The sequence below is a fragment of the Chelonoidis abingdonii genome, chromosome 1 (genome assembly GCF_003597395.2).
Source record: "Chelonoidis abingdonii isolate Lonesome George chromosome 1, CheloAbing_2.0, whole genome shotgun sequence".
NCBI lineage: Eukaryota > Metazoa > Chordata > Testudines > Testudinidae > Chelonoidis > Chelonoidis abingdonii.
The window spans coordinates 1,829,376-1,852,192 of record NC_133769.1 but is presented as its reverse complement, the minus strand read 5'-3'; the positions used below and the strand labels follow the sequence as shown (position 1 = coordinate 1,852,192).

General features: G+C 45.4%; 1 protein-coding gene across 1 annotated transcript; it reads right to left on the bottom strand.

The window, feature by feature from the left end:
- Positions 1-17,117, bottom strand: LOC116825158 (carboxypeptidase A1-like). The gene is given in 12 exon segments (XM_032780917.1): positions 1-188; positions 765-849; positions 1,980-2,179; positions 3,806-3,896; positions 4,593-4,703; positions 6,862-6,964; positions 7,686-7,786; positions 9,780-9,878; positions 10,611-10,745; positions 13,030-13,111; positions 17,052-17,098; positions 17,100-17,117. Coding segments are annotated over 12 exon segments (1,260 nt in total).
- Positions 17,118-22,817: the final 5,700 nt, after the last annotated feature.

Genomic DNA, 22,817 nt, shown 5'->3' with positions numbered 1-22,817 from the left:
TTAATAGGGATTGTCCCGGATGTGCTCCATGATCTTCATTAGAGCCAGCCATGTTTCTTCAGCTGTTGGGATGATCTGGCTGGCTGGCAGGAGGAAGCCGTAGTGGCCGGTGTCTCGCAGCTCGAAGGTGTAGGAGTACTTGATCCCGTTGTCGTAGCTCCAGTCGATAGCGGTGCCATCAGCGCGGTCTGGAAGAAACAGAACCCAGGACATAGAGTTGGAACCAAGACTGACGTGAACAAAGTGGGAAAATTCAGGCTTTGCTTACACTAGGTATAAAGGGTTTGCAAAAAATGATTGCTCTGAGCCTGCAGTGGTGTGTGCAATGCTTTGCCTTCATCTGCTCATAACAGATCTGGCCTGGAACAAGTATCCACAGTACTTGCAGGTTGCAAGTCTTGGTCTTGGTCTCAGGTTCCCCTGAATATGTGCAATCTACAAACATTCAGTCCCAGTGTGAACAGAAAGCCACATGCCTTGAAACTGCTCTGGTTCATTCCCCACCTCAATGCAGTGTTTTGCAATTGGAAGTCACCCATGTGCACATGGTCCCAGCACTAATTCTGATTCCTGGTGGTTCAGTAGTCCCAGAATTCACGGGTACAACCACGGTTAAGGCATGTGCCATGGGCAGGCAGTTCACAATGGTTCCGTCCGAGATAACGTTGCTGGGAACCATGCATCATTAGTTATTTGGTGACAGAAAGTGAAGAAGAACATGGGTCTTCTCGTGCCCAGCCCTGCCTGAATGACAAACCACTTACAGATGGTGTCGATCGTGCTCCCATAGGTGTATTTAGTCCCATGTAATGGAGCTAAGGCAGCCACTGCCTCTCTGGCTAGATCATTCTGCAAACAAGAGAGTAAGAGGTGAAAGGCTGGGAGGTTCTTGAATACTTCCCTCCCTTCATGGAATAGCAGCAGTCACACACATTTAGTGAATGGGAATAGTCTATTTAAATCCTAGAACGGGGGAGTAGATACAGATATAATGGCGGGGGGGGGGGGGAGCTCATCAAAGCAATGAAAGGCCCCGCTCCCCAGATGAGGGAGGGGCCACAAAACCCAGAATTGAACTTTATATGGGGACAAAAAATGAACAAGCAGGGATAGGGGTGCAGGCCCTAAAGTCAAAATGAGGGACACCGAGCAGAGAACCCTGGACAATGCCCACTGCTCCCAAAGCAGTCCAAGGAATCAGTGGATGGCACCCAGAGGAAATTTAGCCCTGAAGACCAAAGTCCTCCATCTGTCCTTAGAAGAGGTGCATCACGGACAGCTTCTCCCACCCTGCCCTGTCTAAGTGGCTCAGACCCAGCTCCACAAAAGTATTTAGGCACCTAATTTCCATTAAATTAGGAGCCTAAAAACTTTGTGGATCTGGGCCTGAGTGCCAAGCTGGAGGGGGTGGTGGGGTGGGCCACCCCTCTGGCAGAGAGGTAAGCTCAGCCTCCAGGACCTTTTGTTCTATTGCCAGGCTGATGAGAGTGCAACCAGACTGGTGCTTTTGATGACAGGGATTTCTGTCCATTAGGAAGAGGCTGAAAGCGCCAACCCGTTTCAGAATCAGCTTCCAGACAGCCGCAAGCTTCACTCACCCCCAGGGTCCAGCTTTGAAGCGAGGCTCGATGGGTACGTCTGCACTGCAGCCTGGAGGTGCAATTCCCAGCTTGGGTAGCCGTACGAGTGCTAGCTCTGCTGGGGCCTAGCACCCTAAAAATAGCAGTGTGGCAGTGGCAGCATAGGCCAGCCCCTGAGTAGATACCTAGGATCTTGGACAGGACCACTGTGGCCACACTGCTATTTTAACAAGCTCGCTCAATCAAAGTTCACACGTACCTATCGCCCCCAAGCTGGGAATTACACCTCCCAACTGCAGTGTAGCTGTACCTTGTATCCATCCAATCCCCGGAGCCACCAGGTCCTAGCACACAGCTGTTTTAGCCCTCTCATTACTTGCTCATGAGAGATGTTCTCACCAGTTCCTGGTGGTCAGGAACAGGCTCTGCCTTGTAGCCATAGGGGAACAACAGCATCTGGGAATAGCTGTGGATGGATAGCAAGGCTTTCACGTTGCCATGGCTCAGGACGAAGTCCACAATGGATTTCACTTCGCTCTCAGAGTGAGGGTAGGGTCCGTGGTACGTTTCTGCACAGGGATTGCTACTGGAGCCAGGTCCTGTGATGAAATACATGTGGTGGCAAATGAAAAGGCAGCAGATTTGTGAAAAATGGGCATTTGCATGAGTGAGTAAAACATTCGTTTTTCTAAGGGGAAAAAAACACCAACAGAATTGAAGCTTATTTCCTCAGTAATAAATGGGACAAGTCCCAGGTTTCTAACTGATATTTGCAAACAAGAATCTGTTTCACTTCATTAGCCAATGTTCCAGTATTTTAAAGAGACTGCGCAGTGATGATTCACCTCTAACATAATGTCACTAAACTCCCTTCAGAAAACAGGAATTAATAAGATTATCTGAGTCCTGAAAAATAAAGCAATATTGCATTAATCACCAGCAGCGGTAGAATTGTGGTACTAAGGTAGTGATCTGGATAAGTCCTATGTAGCATATACTAGAACATGGCTTTAAGAACGAATTGATTAGAGAATCCATATTCTAGGGCTGCCGGGTGTCCGGTTTTCTACCAGAAAGTTCGGTCAAAAGGGGACCTGTGCAGTGTCCGGTCAGTACTGCTGACTTGACATCAAAAATCCGGTTACCACAGTAACCTGCCTCCGCCGCCGGGAGGGCAGGAAGAGTACCTGCTGCTGGAGGAGCTCAGCTGATGGAGAGAAGCTTAATCTGGGGAACTGGCTCCCAGCTCCAGCGGAGAGATAGATAGTGGTGCTGCCAGGGGGAGGGATCCTGACAGTGTTTGAGGAGCGGGGCTGGCAGCCAGACTCAGTGCCTATGATGGCCCGGTGGGGCTTCTCAGCCTCCCAGGGCCACAGCTCTTTCCGGCCCCTCGCTCTTGAGATTGACCCCACACACACACTCCTCTGTACCCCAATTGGGTGGGCAGGCTCCTTGTCAGCTCCTCCCAGCCGGGTCTGCAGGTGGCAGGTGAGTTCCAGGGAAGTGGGAAGCAAGGGAGCGACGGGGGAGGGAGGGAGGGAATGACCGGAGGGATCTGCAGTGACCAGTTTTGAAAAATTGGAAAGGTGGCAACCCTAATTATCAGAGGCGCCACCTTTCTGAATTGCTGGGGGTGCTCGACCCCTGCCCCACCACAGGCCCCACCCCTACTCCATCCCTTTCTCCAACCCCCACCCCGCCCTGCCTGTCCCCGCCCCATTCCCCCCCGGAGTATGCCCCACCCTCACTTCTCCTCCAGCGTCTCCTGCACGCTGCTGACCAGCTGATCCGCGGCGGGTGGGAAGTGCTGGAAGGGGAGAGAGAGGAGCTGATCGGGGGGGCTGCCAGTGGGAGCTGAGCACCCACTATTTTTTTTCCATGAGTGCTCCAGCCCCACAGCACCCACAGAGTTGGCGCCTGTGCTAATAATGACTTCCTGTCAGACAGAAAGCTGAGCAGATGATTTCATTTCCTGAACAGAGCAGAACTTACTACTCCACTGAAACAAAGAATAATAAACACCTATTTCATGTCTTTAATATAAGGAGTCTTGTGAGCTCTAACGATAATCCCAAAGCATGTCCTGCATTGAGTGCAGGGGACTAGACTACAGGACCTCTCGAGGTCCCTTCCCGTCCTATGGTTCTATGACTCTATGTGCTCACAGTAAAAAGACAGAAGTTAGGGATTAATAACTAACTGACATGCTCATGGCCATTCTGTACCTCCGAAGCCTGCATCCCAGTTCCTGTTGGGGTCCACGCCACGGCAGGAAGATCCAGCATTGATGGACCTGGTCTTCCGCCACATGCGGTTCTAAAAGCAAGGGGGACCGTGTGGTTTGATTAATGGAAAGATGCTGACAGTTGGGTCTCAAGTAGGGTGAAAAATCAGAATGAGGGTGGGGGGTAATAGGAACCTATATAAGAAAAAGACCCCAAAATCGGGACCGTCCCTATAAAATCGGAACATCTGGTCATTCTAGTCTCAAGTCATTTTCATCTTTGCTCAGTTATTACCCAACAGAGGCAGAAGGGTGCAACGTTTGCCAGTTAAACCAATGGGATGCAGTTTGGACGGTAAAGTAGTTGCCTCACCAGGGGGCACTAGCCTCAGAGAGGCTGCAGTCAGAGCTCTTTCTGGAGCAGCCCCAAATATTTTTGACCTGACAAACTGGGATCACCCCTTGTTTAAAGCAGGGTTGGGCAAAGTGTAGCCCACAGACCTAATTTGGCTCAGTTGCTCTTCTGCACAGCCCATGCTCAGACTTCATCTCAACATGCAGAAACCACGGAGAGGGCTGCATGAGGTGGGCGGAGATACACAGGGCCTGCAGATGGGTCGTTGACTCAGCGCAGTACCACAGAGATGTCCACCCTGCCCCAAAAAACCACAATGCCCCAAACAGGGTCTGAGATGGCTGGTGCCTGAAAGCAGCCCTACATGTACTCATCATGCAGACAAGGAGTGAGAGCGCCTCTTCCCTCCACTCCTTCCCCCAGAGGCACTCACTGTGCTGTGTGTGTAAGCAAACCCGTCAGGATTGGTGACTATCTCAAAGAAGATGTCTACAGTGTCCAGGATGGCAGTCAGCGAGGCATCCTTGCCATATTCAGTGGCTATCTGCATGGAGAGAAGGTCTGAATTACCTTGAATTTCCATTTCTCACAGGGTGAAGTCCTAACAACTAACCGGGGTTGATCTATTAAGGGTAACAGTACAAAACAGAGTGATTATATGAGAGTAGGCATAACATTCGGAGAATGGTGTGACGTTGCACTCTATATGATTTTATGAAAATATGCTAATGTAATTGGAATATGCTTCATGTAAAAGGTGTCTTGTAAGGTATCATTACAAAGCTTATAATCTACTGAGTGTGATCATCCTATCTGTAGAAATGTACCACGCTTGTATCTGAAACTAGAAATATGAAATATAACTCTGAGGGCCTATTGTAATTATGCAAAGTGTGGGCCATTAATTGTGGTTTGGATTCTTGATGACTCCCATTAACCAGAACAATTGCCTGCCGATGGCTCTGTTTTACCTGTAAGTCTTCCTGTATATGTGTGTGCTGGCAAGTGGGTAATGAAGTCTTGCAGTGGCATGTGATCATGTCACCTGAACTGGAATCCATCTTTAACCTAGCGCTTTTCCATTGAGAAGGAAGGGGGGCAGGGAACCCAGAGAGGGACAAAGGATTCCCACCTTATGCAAAAGATATATAAGTGAGTGGAACAGAGAAAAGAGGCAGCCAACATGAGAAATCCCCTAGCTACCACCTGAGCTGGAACAAGGACTATACCAGGAAAAAGGATTGAGCCCAGATTAGGAGGGTGTCCAGTCTGTGAAAGGAACGTATTGAAACATCCCTGAGGGTGAGGTCTTATCTGTAGCCAGTCGTATTACTGTATTAGGCTTAGATTTGCGTGTTTTATTATATTATTTTACTTGGTAATTCACTTTTTTCTGTTTGTTACTACTTGGAACACTTAAATCCTACTTCCTATATTTAATAAAATCACGTTTTACTTATTAATTAGCTCAGAGTATGTATTAATACCTGCGAAGGGGGGGAACAGCTGTGCATATCTCTCTATCAGTATTATAGAGGGCGAACACTTTATGAGCTTACTCTGTATAAGCTTTACACAAGGTAAAATGGAGTTATTTGGGGTTTGGACCCCACTGGGAGTTGGACATCTGAGTGTTAAAGAAAAGAACACTTCTGTAAGCTGCTTTCAGTCAAGCCTATAGCTGTTAGGGGACGTGATTCAGATCTGGGTCTGGGTTTGCAGCAGGCTAGCAGTGCCAAGTTGGCAGGGCAGGAAAGCATCGGCAGAAGTAGTCTTGGCACATCAGTTGGCAGCTCCCAAGGGGGGTTCTGTGAGCCAACCCATCACAAATGGCAGAACCATTGTCTGGAACCGTTGTCTGGAAGCTGACATAAGAACATAAGAACGGCCCTACTGGGTCAGACCAAAGGTCCATCTAGCCCAGTATCCTGTCTTCTGACAGTGACCAGGCACCCCAGCAGGAATGAACAGAACAGGGAATCATCAAGTGATCCATCCCCTGTCACTCATTCCCAGCTTCAGACAAACTCGCATCAGAAATTAGTCACACATTTTTAACAGTGATGGGGACTAACCACTGGGACAAGCTACCAAGGGACGTGGTGGATTTTCCATCTCTTGATGTCTTCAGGTCAGTACTGGTTGCCTTTGTGGAAGAGATGATTTATCTAAACACGAGTTATGCTTTAGTCCAGCCCAAGCTTTTGGACTCAGTACAGGGGCAACTTAACAGCCTGTGATATACAGGAGGCCAGATGAGATGATCTAATGGTCTCTTCTGGCATTATTCTCTATTAATTTATGAATTAGCTGGTGGGTCTCGGTCCACTTTCTAGTGGACAAAGGTTCCCATTGCCAAATCACCAACATGTGCTAATTGACCCATTCTTCTACCATCTTAGCAAAGAGATCAAGTGGGATATGGAGAGTGAACAAGATGGCAGTTCAGTTATGTCCTCCCACCCCTAGAGATTGGTCCCATACAGCTCTGTCATTGTGAAGAGTTTATGAATCTGCTCTGTTCTCACTGGCCCTCAGACTGAATCTGCCATCTCTCAACTCGTTGGGCATTAGATATATTTATTATTACTAGTATCCATAATCCCACCAGGTATAAATAATCCTGCCGCAGTGCCAGGGTCTGTTCTAGATGACCTCTTGAGGTACCTTCCAGCCCTACAAGTCTATGGTTCTATGATTACCTTGTTGGCAGTCCACACTCCAGTCGCCTGGGTGATCCACTCTCGAGAGTGAATGCCAGTATCAATCCAGATTGCAGGACGGTTAACGCCTCCTGTGCTGAACGGCAGGAGAAGTCAGCAAACAGAACATGCCTATATTAACTGCAGTCTAGGCATCGGCTAGTATGTACACTTACGCATATGTGTTACTTACAGAGTCGGGCGTTTGCTCTGATAGTGTATATGGCTATAATTTGATATCTGGCTGGCGAGATTTTATGGAACCAGGTATCAGAGAATCCCTCCCTCTCTGGATTGCTGGTGCAGTTTCTTCTGAGCTCGACTGGATTAATCTCTCAGTAAATGTCAGCTGTAAGTTTAATAACTTTTCCCTAGTCTCCTGATGATTATTAAACCCAGAGATTCTTTTATTGATTCAAGGTCTTAAATCATATCTGACATTGATCACTTTGGTTTTAAGAAAAAGTGCTTCAGCAGCCCGTTATGTCTCTCCATTGCTCCTCATTATATACCATCCATTGCTGCTCCCCCTTACCCTATTAAAGATTTATCCTGTGGACAGACTGCTCCAGAATGTACGTAAAGTTAACTGTCTGCCTTTCCTAGAAATTCTTAAACTGTGCAAGTGGGATATTTGAGTGAGGGGAAGGATGGATGTACCATCCACTGTGTGGTATGAATACGTTTTCCTGCAGCTATTGGTCCCAATTCAGCAAAGCACCGAAGTACATGCTTAACTTTAAGCAAGTGTGTAGGCTCTGTTGACGCATTCCGAGGTGCTTTGTTGTCATATTGAATGATTAACATTACGTGCACTACCTACCTTTAGCACATAAAGAAGTCTTTTTTCATAGCTCTGCCCAATCTGAATTTTGCTAACCAGGTCTGGATTTTCAGCCACAAGGTAGTCCATCCAGCTGTAGATCTAAAAGGAAGAGTTGTCAGTGCATGCATGTTAAACTGGTCTTGTGGGTTTCTGTGACAGAACACACCCCTGCATTCACACCTTACACACCATTGCAATTATCTTTGTCTAAGGTATGCCTTGTAAGGTATAACTGGAAAACTCATAATTTGCTGGCCAGTATTATCCTGATAAAATATGCGTGACAATATTGTATGTGAAGTTATAAGATTTCCCTGTATGATGTTCAAAACTCACAGAGCATCAAACTGGTCAAACAGGCCTGTCTTGACCAAAGGAGTGTATGTTTGCCTTAATTTGCATTTAAGCAGTAAACAGAATCATCAAGCAGGAAGGAAAAACAAAGGAAGCTCAAACAAGTGGGAAAAAAACAAAGGAAGCTCAAACAAGCAGGGAACATCCTTCCACAAGGACTCATTGTGTCCTAGTTCCCAGCTGAAAATGTTTTTCAGGTGTGGGACTGAAACTATAAAAGGAGGGACAAACACCCTGAGACATACCCCCCTCCCTGCCCATCACATTCTCTTCCCTTGAGAAGGCAAAAGGAAACAGCCTTTGGACTGGGGGCCCTGACCTGAAGAGTTTGGCCAGTAACCTTGCTGGAAGCACTTGGTGAGAATTTTTGCTTGAATCTAACGTAGTTTGTTAAGTTAGGCACTAGCTAGCGTTTTATCTTTATTTTTCTTGTCACCATTCCTGGCTGTTATGCCTCATTACTTGTACGTGTTTAATATCTATCTCTTTGTAGTTAATAAACCTGTTTTACCTAATCCAAGGTGTTTAAGATGAAGTACAATCATAAAATATTATGGTTAGAAGGGACCTGAGGAGGTCATCTAATCCAACCCTCTACTCAAAGTAGGACTCATCCCCGGACAGATTTTTAACCTAGTTCCCAAAGTGGCCCCTTCAAGGATTGAACTCACAACCCTGGGGCTGGTAAGCTGCTGCTCAAACCACTGAGCTATCTAAGTGCCTGAGTAAGGCTATGTATGACAATATGCTGGTATACTGTGTCCTTAATGGAATAATGGGCTTAAAATATTTCTTCTGTGCAGGAGAGGGATGGGCAATACAGGACATGCATTTATGGGCAAAAATCTGGGTCTGGGGATGTGTTGGGGTCATCCTGCAGTATAACCCAGGCTGGTGAGGGCTAAAGTGTGGCTGACAGGCTGCAGTTGCACATAGACACTCAGGGTGTGACTTCCATGTTGGAAGGCTGTTTGTGAGCAGCCCAGGTGAGAGCTATTTCAGCAAGGCATTGTAAGGCATGCAAGGCTGCAGGGCAGGAGTGACACAGTCCCCCACTGGGTTGAACTGTACCCCAGTATGTCACAGTTTTCATTCTTTGTTCTCAGGTAACACAGGGGTTCTTAGCCTTTGTGTGGTGAGCAGCAGGTGGCTGCAACTGTTGAGACCCTGGTCTTTTACACATTGAGGGTCTTCCACTAGACTGGATTTGCCTTGCCTCTTATACTTGGATGCCAAAAGCCCCCCTATCCCACTGCGTTAATTCCCCTGGGTCCTCCCACACAGGAACATGGGAGCCTGTTTGAAGGATTCCGGGAGGCCTCTGAGGACCACCGTATGACAATTGTTGAGAACACCTTATATCACACAAGGTTCCATCAGCCACCATGAAGCCAGTGCTCTAATTACACCTGAACTTTGGATCCACAGATGAGGCGAAATGGTCTCCCAGCAGAGAAGTTAACTTCTGGGAGAATAAGTAGCTAGATACAAAGGCAGAAAGGAGTGATGGTTGGGTCTCCTGGCTGGAAGTTTCGCTTCCAGTCTAGGGAGAAGGGACCTAGAAAAAGAGGATCTCTTCAGAGTAACCCTCCCTGAGAGGATCTCCCAACAAAATTCTCCACTAAACGCCTACAGCAGGATGCCGTATTTATAGCCACAGAACCGGCCACAATATGGCCTGACCATCCAAGCACACTCCCTGAAGGAAATGAAGAGAACACGCTGCAAAGGAAAGTACCTCTTCAATGGTGTGGTAGGAGGAGAAGCTGAAACTGTTGTTGCTTCTCTCGAACTTCCTGGACACCATCATGGCCTCTTTTTCCTCATCCAGTAATTCCTTTAAAAAAAAAACACAACCACATACAGAGAAGAGGGGATCATTTGTATGTTTTTCCATGGAACATATTATGGCCACATATATACAGACACAGAGGGAACTGAACCTGAGCCCTTCAGCATTAGAGGCACAAGCCCCTATCAGTTAAGCTCACCTCCTTGAAGTTTGTCTAGTAAGCTGTTATAGTCAGTGAGGTCAACCACTAGTAGGCGCTATCAGATGCGCTAAACTAGTACGCGTGTATACAAAGAACAGCTTTAAACATTCAGTTTAAAACTCAGTGTTCAATTGCCCTTCAGATCAAATCTCCACTCTACAAAAAAGAGTTAGCGAATGCAATGCTCGTGAAAAGTGCTGGAGAATGAAGGCCTCCACATATCAACAGAGCAAGAACAACAGGGGCAGCAGTTTCCCTCCCAATATCCTGGGGATGTACTCTAGCCTCTGGAAGTGGAGGGGCTAGTTTCAGGGCTGAGATGGTAGTTCCTTCTCATTCACTCCTTGTCCTCTTTGCTGAACACCCTCCACCCCCAAGGGGGACACTTCATTCCAGTAGCAGTAAAGTTTTTTTGTGATGCGGACACCTGTCTAGTGACGAGATTCTGTTTTCCAACTCATCATTTTTCTTATTCCGTCTGTTTTTCCTCACCTAACTCACACCAAGTTCAGACCACACCCAGGGTGGTGATGTTACTTTCTTGCACATGGCATATATGCTGCAGGAGTCCTCACCTGCACGTCATCTACAGTGATTGAACACGGAATGGTGTTAGACTCCAGGAAGACTTTGACTGCTTGGAGGTTATGGAAGGGGACTCTCGCATCCACTGGGAGACCAGGCTGGGCAGGACTAAGCCAATAGTCAATCTGATTCAGAAAAGAAAAGCAAGGTTAGCTTCATCCAAGGCTCTGTATTGCTCTACCTAGAGCTCTCCAGACACTGATGAATGATACAAGTGAATTTAGTTAACACAGCCAGTTATGTTAGTTAATGATACCTTGTATTTGTATAGTGCCTTTTATCCTTAAGGATCCCAAAGTGGTGTGTGTGTACACACACACACACACGAATGACTTCAGCTGCCACTGAAATGCAGCCACCTCTAAGATGGAACATGGCAGCTGTTTAACAGAACACAGCAACTCTATTAGAGCTAGGTGAATTATTGATTGCAAATAACGTATTCATTTACTTTAGCCCTTTTTTTCCAATTTCAAATTGCTCATGAACAGATCGAGATTTTTACAAATTTATTCCTTATTCACTATTATTTGATGGATATTTTATATAAACATATCTCAGCCTATGAGTCACTTCTGAATCATTTGCTGTGAAAGTTGCTTTGAATAGTCACTATTTGTGACCTAAATTGTTTTGAATGGCCATACAGGCCACTTGGTGTTGTTTCTGTTCCCTGATTGGATTTATTTAACTCTTCAGATCAGGTTTCCAGCGCAAATGCTCATAGTTCCAAATTTAAAATCTGCTTTGTACGAATATTCTGCAACATTTGCTCACAGATTGCTGCTCCAGCCAGTAAACTTGTCCACTAGAATAGTCTCAGAAAACAAACATGAAAAAGGGTCAACACAGAAGAAGCAAATAGATTCTAAAATTCAAAATAATTTGGGCAGCATTAGTCCAGCTCTAAACACTGCACAACAATTGGGGTTTTAAAGTGCAGAAGAATAAATAGTATCAGAGGGGTAGCCGTGTTAGTCTGGATCTCTAAAGGCAGCAAAGAGTCCTGTGGCACCTTATACACTAACAGACGTACTGGAGCATGAGCTTTCGTGAGTGAATGCCCACTTCGTAGGATGCATGTAGTGGACTACGTGCATCTGACGAAGAATAAATAATATCTCAGTTAAGAGGCGGAATTCGAGATCGCAGAATTGAACTCCCGGATAAAACACTGGTATTAGTTCCCCAGCTCTTGAAAAAAGTGACAACGGAGCTTTAGTAATCACAAGTGGCCAGGATCTCCACTTAAAATCTGTAAAACAGCACTTGCTACATCATGTTGTCCTTAATTGCACGCTCAGGCATTGGATTGGGACATTGATAGAGGGGGCAAGGCTGCTGTCTACAGAATCACCAACTTCCAGCAATGCTCTGGCTTTTCTAGGATGCCTCTTATTCACGTATGAGCAAGTTCTGACCCTCCTACCACCTGACAATATGTAGAAGTAAGATTTTATGTTTGTATTTTATATAATTTAGAATGAAGGATAAAGAATAATAAAGTAACATGTATTAAATATATTGATGCATGGTTTGATTATATCCTGCCAGCTACCCTTTTCGAATAGCAGAAAGGAATGTCCTAATGGGCCATTGGTAGAGATACATCAGCCAGAATCTGTGTCTGTGCAGTGACAAACCTTTGAGGGTCACCAATTTGTTGCAAGTTTAGCATTTTAAAATCAGTAAAAGAATGCCATGATTGTTTTTCTTCTGCATTGCAATTTGATGTTCCTGTTCAAAATGTTCTGTGTACATTAATTTTGTTTGTGTGTGAATGAGGAATGTGCGTGTAAAGAGATAAATGTGAAGGCCATTGCTGAATCAGATGTACGAGGGAGGAACCAGAGACAGAGGCAAGGGTGCCAGGAGGTTGCAACACGAGCCTATTGAAATGTCAGAGGAGGGCAGATTGACGTCTCTAAAGGTGAGACAGGCACCTATCAATGGGGACAAGATAGCTGTGAACAAAATCAGAATGGGGTAACTCCCTGAGGAACTTGATGAAAGGATGAGAAGGACAAATTAAGAAAACAAGGACTCGTCAAACAACAATTGATTACAGCATGATGGTGCAAAACTCATTGGTCCCAGTGAAGGAAAATCACTATATAAACAAGGTGCCTTGCCATGAAACTTTGGATTCATCCTGCCAAGACTTCCTCGGAGCATCGTGTCACAACCGACAGAACCCAGCTCCTCCCCACCCATGATCAATCTAGCTGGCCACTAGGTTGATCCGGACTCTGGACTGGTAACTATAACATCGACTGATGGGACAGTGTGTGTGTGTGTGTGTGTGTGTCATGTGCTTGAATGAATATGCTAATTGCTGTATCTTCAATAAAGGCGGCGTATCGCCTTTTCCCCTGAAAAAGATCCCTTGTGCTTCTTATAAGTTCTTACCTGAAGGTCTTCCAGCTCCCCCAGTTCCCTGAGTAATGCAATCTGCTCTTCCTTCCTGGCCCTGATGCGGAGAACCTGATCTCTGGTGAAGACAAAGCAACAAGAACAGACAGAAGGTATTTGAGAATGATCACAATGAGCCAGCAACAGATCAGATGGACTAACAGTAAAGATATCAGAGTGGTGTGCTGAAGTTTACCATGGAATTTGATGTGAAGAGGTCTGGAGGCTTAGGAGTTAAGGCATGTACAGAAGTTTTAAAATGTTACAAGCAGATTAGGGGTCTGGCATGAGGACCAAGAGGGCTGTGATGGGAGAGAGAACAGTTGCTGAAGGTACCTGTTGTATTCATTTAGATGGAATAAATGGGCCAAAGGTGTTGAAATAACCTCATCACTGTCTAATGTTAGCAGTGTTAAACAAAGTTTGGAGTTTGGTATACAGAGACTTCAGTCTGCTTATTACTGGGCAGGCCTGCCAACAGCAATTCTGGGCCCCAGGAACAGGGCCATCCTTGGGTGGGGCTTGGGGCGGAAGTGACGAATCCATCACTTTCGGGAGTGATCGTGCTGTCCAATCGCACTGGCCAATGGGGACCCCCAAAGCGTGGGGCCCGGAGTGGTCGCATGCACCTAGGAGCCCTGTGGCCCACCCAGGCCCTTTTAAAACGCCTGGGCCCATGGGCAGTGGGCCTGTTACTCAGTAGGCAAACACATAATTAAAAATCCTTTTCACCTTGTAATAAAGATACAGAAAATAAGGGAAAACTGTTAAAGCCTTGGAAACGTAAAGTATTAAGTAAAACTTTCATTTTAACAACACCCCTTGTTCCCTTCCTGTTTAGCCGGAGAGAGTTTTTAGAAAGAAAATCCCCCTTGTTAGACCGTCTCGTAGATGGTATCAAAGATGATGATAACTGTCCTTTTGAGGAAAGGAGAAGTTAGTTGAGGTGGGCTGTGGTTGAGATGTTGTTGCTCTTGTTAAAGCCCATTTCATCTCAGGTGGTGTTTGGGATTCAACCAGTAGAGGTGACGATGTCATCTGGGTCCTCTCTCTGGACCCAGCTGGTCAGGACATCACTCAGGATTAGGATGATGAAGGCCCAGGGTCCCAGAGGTGGCAGCCATGATGGTGAAGCTTGCTCTAGTAGCCAATTTTTCTCTCTAAGTCTTTCTTTAAGGTCCCACAAAGGGCATGGTGGACAGAATAGCCATTCGCCCTCATTGTGTCCATCAGTTAGGCCTAGTTTCCAACACAACTATTTTGGTTTGCTGGTATCTGGTCCTACATTTTTCTTGTTTACCAAGCAAGATCTTTGCACGGTCCTTGAGTTATATCGGGGGAGGCCTGTTTGTTTGCACTAATTCAGTCTGTCTCTCTTCCATACCTTTTCCCATCAACTTTCTTTGTTACTAGTTATTGTGACATTTATGAACTTACATTTAGTTTTTATAGTCAAACTCACAATTTGGGTAAATTTCTAAGAAAAGTGATCACAACATACCCTGATGGCCCAGGACTGATACAGTTTGAATAGGCATTGAAATCTTTGCTTTTATCATGAGACCTTCCCAGAAAGCTAGAAAGTATCTATCAGGTGGCTGACATCTACTAGGATTCAGGGACAACAGAGTTAATCACAAATCAGCCATCGTAACTTTGCTTGCCTAGAATATTTTGGGAGTTATTTCAGATTATCTTTAAAGGGCAGGTAGAAAAAACAGGCTGATTCAAAACAGCCAGTGAGATCTCATGATGCATAGATGTCATGATAAATTAAACCATGTCTTCCTAATAATCTCCCATGGGAAAGTGGTGGAAACCTCATTGTTCCAGATATTTAAAACTGGACTTTGTGAAACACTGGAGATTACATTGAAGGGAATAATTATGCCTCCACCAGGAGATGGACTAGTTTATCTAAGGTTGTTTTCATGGGTCTTTTTCATTTCTAATTTCTATTATCCTAAAAGAAGATATTAGCTCCAAATTGTTCTTAGAGGATCTCAGTTCCAAATTAAATCTGAATGACATGGCCAGGAGAAAGGTATTTTAGAAAACACCTCCCCACTCTAGCATTGCGTGTGCAAAACACATAAGAAGAGCCTTTCAGTATGTTAACTTTTATTTACATGAAAACGCAAACCTGGGTATTGCCATCAGAAGAACCATTAGAAGGGTCCTTCAGTCTTCAGAGGCCATGTGGACAGATCTTCGCTTCTTCAGTTTCCCAGAAGTCTGTATTCAGTCCTTACTCAGACAATGCTCCCACTGAAGTCCTGAGGTAGGTCTGCCATATTTGGCCAGGAAAAATTAGAGGTGGAAAAGACCTAATGGGTCATCTAATCTATTGCCTATTCCATCTGTAGCAAGTACAAAATTGTTCCCTACATTAAGAGTCAGAAACATTGTACGATAATCCTCCACTCAAAACCTTTTTCCAGCTCATAACTGTAACCCTTCTGCCCCTCTGAGTTGGCAGCAACAAGGGCCAGGTTCAGTATCCAGGGGTTCCGTTTCAATAACACAAGGCATAACCGGCTCGAGCCCCCACCAGGACTGGACTTACATGACATACCCTCGCTGGCGCCTCTAGGAGGCAATACTCCCCTCTCGCAAGCACGGACTGAGTGTAGCGAAATCTTTTTAAAAAGGAAGGAATCAATGGGCATCCATTGAGAGAACACCACAGTTATAAAAACCATAACCACCCCCAAGTACATTTGGCAATGTCCTTCCCCCTTAGGTTAAGTCATCACTCAAAGTCAACACCCACAAAGTCCCTGGTCAATGCCACCCCACGAATTCAAGAGTATCGTAGAGGTCCTCCCCACAGCCGGGAAAGGGGCCACCTTCGGGCCAGGGGGGCCCAACTGCCGCCCTCTCCGTGGGTTCTGCTTCCGCTTCTCCACGAACTGCTCCGCTTACCAGCCGCTCCACTTGCTCTCCGGCTGTCCCACAAACTGCTCCGTCCACAGCTGCCTCGTGAGCTGCTCCAGTTGTCCAGCAACTGCTCGCTCCGTCGCTCTGTGGTGCTCCACAATGCCCACACACTACTCCGCTCTGCCAGCCGCTCCACTCCACCAGCTTCCTGTGCCACTCCAGCATCCCCATCAAACTGCTCCACTCCGCAGCTGCTCTGTTCCATAGTATAGCTTCGGTCCCCCTGTTAGCACAGACTCAGTGCTCCCAGCTCGAGTAATTTCAGCTCTTTTGTGATGTCAGCTCTTAGTGATCTCAGCACATAGCAGGGAGCCAATGAGCGCACTGCGTCCATTAGCAGGTCTCAGCACTGTACTAGAGTCTTAAGGGAAAAAATCAACTCTGACATTCCACGTGGAGAGAGGAGGAGTGGCAACTGGTGCTTCCACTCCACAAGGAGCCTGCGCTATCAGGCACAAATACTGTCCCAACCTCTCTCTCATTCACGAGGTTTGAACCATGCCCTTGTCTAGCAAGTACCACTACTGAGGTGAGTCTTTCGTCACTCCAAGCCGGCATCTGGATAAGGGTAGGCGTGCCTATGCAAATTTTGAGATTTGGCATTCCAGACATTCTTTCCACACTTCCCATACTTCACCACCAGATGTCAGGGTACAGCTCATCCGACTCTGCTTACATAACTATGAGAGGAGGTGTGGGAAGTCATGTCTATTGTCCTTTTTTAGTGCTGGAGAAAGCTGTCCAATATATCCCTGGATTTCTTGTCTTTCCTCCAGGAAAAATACAGCACAGGCCGGGGAGTGCAGACATCCATACATGTTCTATCAGTGTGCTTCAGACAGGGAGGTTCCATTTCTAAGGGGAAAGGATAGTGTTCACCATGGTCCTTCAGTTCTTGTTTTTTTGATAGACCAACGAGCAGTGTGGACACCTGCCCACTAGGAAATGGAGTGAGACCACAAAGACACGAAGGTCACGCAAATAAACACTTCCACAAGGCCTGGTTCGGACATACGGATAATGCTTCAAGCTCATAATCATTCTCTGAACCATTCCAGTCCCTGAGTCCCTTGTATCACCCCACAAAGAGCTTTTGGCTGAAGGCAGCAGCAAAAAGAACACACAAAAACCAAAAGCACCCTCATGATCAGCGATGGAAGAATGTCGCTCAGCCCCACTTCCTATATATTGTGGTTTTCCAGCTGTACTTTCTCAAGGACCCTTCCTTTCAGGGGCTGTTATTCATGTCCATTCTGAGCACAGAGGCAGAGGTAATGCTGCAAACAAATTAATCAAAACCATTTCCCAGGGACGGATGTGTTTGTTTGTTTGGAGAGGAAAATAAAGCATGTGACTCACACACCTGAGCCAACAAACACCTTCCTTGGACTTTGTGACAAGCTCTCCTAAAACGAGCTTTGCATGATGTAACTGTTGCGTGTTCTTTAACCAGTCATCACCGTGGGTATTTGCAATGATATTTTTGAGACAGTGCAAGGTCAGCCCATTCCATGAGGTGCTATTTCTTCTAACTCCCATCAGTAGGGGCAGGACTTCAGGCTGAGTGCCCAGACAGTTCTTCATGCTCAAGAACCGAAGTCTGGTGACTTGAAATTGATGAGATAACAAATCCCTCGCCACCTAAGACTTCATGGCTATCTTTGTGCTGCACACACACTGTAACAACATCACACTCACCTAGAAGTTCATCATTGTCACTGTGGCCACTTGGACCTTCACAGCCAGGGCAGGGATAGAACTTATGTTAAGAGTATCCTGCTCAAAAAAAAAAAAAAAAAAAAAAAAAAAAAAGGCTCAGGTTGCTGCTACTCACGGATCTCTGTTAACAGTAGAAGGTTTGTGATACACAGCTGAACAGTTCAGATTACATTCCCAGAGCAGAGTTTCTCAATGACCTGTCTGTGGACCGGCACCGGTCCCTGAGATCTCACTGACACAGTTTAGGAAGGCAGCAAGACGGACACTGGTCAGTGTCTAATTTGTAATGAAAGGGGTGCTGGGGCTCAAGCAATTTTTTTACATTCAGAACTGATGCAGCAGACCCAGATGTGCCAGGGCTATGAACTGCCAAGCCTAGAGGTGCCAGCACTCCACCCTGGCAAGCCCTGGCACAAATGAAGCACTATCCCTCGTATCAAAAAGGATGAGAAACACCTCACAAGAGGGTGGTGGCACGCACACACACACACACGCACACACACACTGTCCAGTCCTTTACAATACTTGTTTACAAGAGTCACTTGGAAGGTTTAAAAGTGACAGTGTAAAAATGACACCTTCTTATCACTTGTATTACTGCCACACTAGGAGCCCAAACATGGACAAGGACCTCACAGCTAAGAGCTGTACAAGCACAGGATACACAAGTGGGAGAAGGACAGATACACCTGTGATGTTATTGACATGAACTGTGACTGTATAGATCATTGTTAAAACCAAGGTCCTATAGTTGCACCAGGACTTGTACAAAGGAGGTCAAGTGGGGTGTCTATGGAAAGGTTGTAATGTGCTGGTTATGATTATGCTGTCTGTGTGTATCATTTTTGTATTTGAAGTTATGAATATTGGCTAGGTACTGGTATCTCAATGTGTTTGATTCTAAGTAGCCTCAGTGAAGCATTTGGTCAGCTTCTTGAGAAAGGACTATTCTCAGTAAGTGCCCCATCAGGATACACCTAATTGATAATGGACTTTAGGAGATGCCAATCCACATCTGAGCTTTCCTGGGAACATTCAAACTAACATTTAAACAATGGCATCGGCCTGCAAAAAACAGAATCAGTCATAGACATGTCACTTGCCCAGGTGGCTACAGACTCCATCTTGTTGCTGTGACTTTGCACAGAAGAACAAAGGGGTTTCTACCCACAAGAAAGAGAATATAAGAGGCCCTGGAAGCCTCTCCATTTTGACTTCTGCTGGCTCAAGAGATGGCCTCTCCACCCTAAAGAGATGCCTGAAAGAAACTGGAACAAAGGACAGTAACTACAGGGGTGTGAGTGATTGCTGGACCCGGACTAGGAAAGAGTCTAGTCTGTGAAAGAAGCTTATTGGAACATCTCGGAGGGTGAGATTTACCTGCATTCAGTTTCCTACTGTAGTAACCTTCGCCTTGCATGTTTTTGTTTTATTTTGCTTAGTAACTTACTTTGTTCTGTCTGTTATTACTTAGAACCACTTGAATACTACTTTTTATATTTAATAACATCAATGTTGCTTATTAATTAACCCAAAGTAAGTAATTAATACCTGGGAGAGCAAACAGCTGTGCATATCTTTCTATCAGTGTTACAGAGGGCGGACAATTTATAAGTTTAACCTGTAAAAGATTTATACAGAGTAAAACAGATTTATTTGGGGTTTGGATCCCATTGGGAACTGGGTATCTGGGTACTGGAGATAGGAGCTTCTTAAGCTGTTTTCAATTAAGTGTGCAGCTTTGGGGCGCATGGTTCAGACCCTGGGTCTGTGCTGGAGCAGACTGGCATGTCTGGCTCAAGCAGTCAGGGTTCTGGAGGCCAAAACTGGCAAAGAAAACAGGCTCAGAGGTATTCTCAGCACATCAGGTGGCAGTCCCAAGGGGGTCTCTGTGACCCAGCCCGTCACAACACCTTAAGAACACGACCAGGCTTGGAGATTGCGCTACTAGCCAAGCAGAGAGATGAGCCTAATTTAGCCACAGCTTGATGGGCAAAAAATCCTTTACCAATCCAGTAGTGAATCCCTTTATCTGTCTATCTAATGTGCCACCTGATTAATTTCCAGGCACTGGTCTTATGTCCCTTAAGTCTGAATAAATATTACATTCTTCCACAAAACATGAATTTGTCTTCCTGGCCAATGTGGGAAGGGAGTGAGTAACCCACCAGCTGGTGGGAACACTGGAGGACACACAGATAAGCCTGCTACACGTTGATTGACAAATCGTTACGCCAGAGGAAGAAAACACTAATCTCTGGTCCTTAATGTGGCTTGGATCCATGACCATGAGCTGCCCTCAGATTGTTCTCAAGCCAGGAGAAATCAGCTTGAATTAAACAGGGCCCCCAACAGCAGCTGCTCCAAATGAGTTTGAGGTGGGAGCAGAGCATGCAGTGTGCCAGTCATATGGCTTAGTTATATTACTGGTGTCCAGGACAAATTCAGCTCTGGTGACAGGGGTTGCAACTCCACTGATGTCAATGTGGTTGCACAAGCCAAGCTCTATCCCTCCATTTTCAGTCCTTCCATTCGGATTGAAGGGACACTGTCATGTAACAAACAGATTTCCTTCCCTGGACTACTAACAACACTGGAAAACAATAACACATAACAAATTTTTAAGAGCTAATTTACTTTTTATCATTTTTGCTCTTTGTTTAGTTGTTACATTTCACTCAAAAACCGATGGATACGTTTCATTCTCAGACTCTCGTGCACTAGCACAATGCTCCAGTGTAGATAGACACTTACAGTGACACTAAGGCAATCAGCAAGGGGAAGACACTGAAGCTTCAACACAAAATGCACAAGCCCCCCTGGCACTTGAGTTGAAGGAGTAATTCCATTGGTGGTGAAATAAGAAGCTTTTATTCTTGATGTGTGTTAGCCACTAGAGGGTCGCACACACATACACACACACCCCAGTCCAGTGTATTTCATAGGAGTATATATTTATTTTAAAAGAAAACCATTTCGGTGGATTTTATTTTAAATGTCATTGAAACGTCGCTATTGGCCTTAGGTTTTGTAAAAGCTTGATTTAATATCATTAAAATGCTAAATCACATTTGGGGAATGTGGCCTTTTATAACCACTTCTCACCGGAGAGGATAAATTAGGGCATAAGACCATAAACAGAAGATTTCTCATTTGTCTTTCTGATAGGACATAAATCCACCCTGCAACCACATGGAACAGTTAAAGGGCCACTGTTGTGTTCCATAAGAGAACAAATGTTAGTAACTTTGTCTTGTCACATCCCTACAGAGGATATTTACGTTCTGGCCTCTTGCAATTTTGGTTGGAGAAGAGTTTGTTTTCCCACCTAAGCTCTTGTGCGGTGTCATTGGAGCCGATAAATGTGTGCATTCCTTCAACCTCAAAACGGCCGTATGTCTTCTTTATATGCATTCTGTAAAGTCTCTGAGGGGTCCCATTTCTTCTAGGTAAGGGGTTATAGAAATATAAGGGATGGTTGTGCAAAAAGGTTTGGTTTAACTCTAAATACCTGTAATCACATGGAGAGACCCACACGTCTGGAAGCTTGTATCATAGCTTCCTACTCAGATTTGAACCTTAGCGTTCATAAACTGAGAAGCTAGCATGAACCCTCTAAGCTTTTACCAGCTTAGATCTGATCTCACTGCCACCAGCCAAGAATTTCCAGTGTCTTGGCTCACTCTGGTTTCCCCAAAACTTTCCCTGGGGGACCCCAAGACTCAGATGCCCTGAGTCTCACAACAAAAGGAAATAAACATTTCCCTCCCCCCCACTCTCTCTACCGAATTTCCCTCTTGGGTAACTTGAGAAGTGACTGATGCAACCTTTTTACATCAAATTACCAAGAAGTGGTTCTTCTCCACAAGAGACAAATCTAAAGACAAAGGAAACAGAAACGTTCTATCTCTCTTCCCCTAGCTTCTTCCCCGCCTGGAACCTCAGAGCCGTTAAACACAGAGACAAGCTTTCCGTCTTTTTCCCCCGTCTTCTTTCTCCACCATTCCTGGTGGGTCAACTAGAACAAAAAATCAAGCGGTCTTACAAAGCACAAATTCAATAAAATGAATTAGAAGAAAAGAATAGTAACAGCTCTTCTCTGTAACACTGATGGTAAGATACAGGGCTTCCTTATAGAAAATGACTAACTAGAAGGTAAAAGGGCTTCGCCCAACATCATTTAAAGTACTTATAGCCAAATACACATAAAGACTCCACCAGCCAGATACACAGATGCAAATACAGCAAAACAATTTAAAAGACTATACTTTTGCTACCTGGTACTTACAACTGGGAAACAGAAGATAAGAAAGATTGGAAACAGATCCTCTCATAGCTGAGAGAGCACAGAACAGACAAAAACCCAAGACCAAGAAAAGCCCCCAAATTCCCTCCCTCAAGCTTTGAAAAATCTGGTTTCCTGATTGGTCCTCTTCTCAGGTGTTTGGTTCTCTTTGTTAACCCTTTACAGGTGAAAGAAACATTAACCCTTAGCTATCTGTTTATGACAGCTTGTATAAGTGTTTATTTTTTCAGTACTGAGTGTGGTGGTATCTCTGCACAGATCTGGGCTTCATAGTGCATTCTGGCTCTTTTCAACTTCTGCAGAGATTTGGGGATTTTTCTTTTCTTTGCTTTATTTATTATCTCAGAAGGCAGGGAGAGCTAGCTCCATATTCCTGTCATGATTATAGACGTGAAGGGCTAGATACTAGGCTGTATTTCTGGAAAGGTGTTGCTCATGAACAGAATGTAAATATACCACCTTTGTACCCTCTGCATTCTGAGCTGCTGACGAGACTAAGTTGTAAGTGAAAGCAAATGTCTCTGCTTCTCTGACTTACAGCAGCTTCCCCAGGGCTGCCTATGGTTTGCACACAACCCGGAATCCCCAGTAGCACTCAGTGATACGGCTACTCCCACTCTCATCCCTGACACCATCTCCTTGTTCCTCTAACCTGCCCTCGCCTTGGGGCTTATGAGGGGGAACAGCATTGGACAGCGCAGGTCAGTCGTACACTGTGCCCTGTACACGTACTCCTGTTCCCAGAGAATTCTTCCCCAGACCCTTGTGCCTTTGAATGGCGCCTATGCACTGCCAGACTGTAAGAATGTCTGTCACGCTC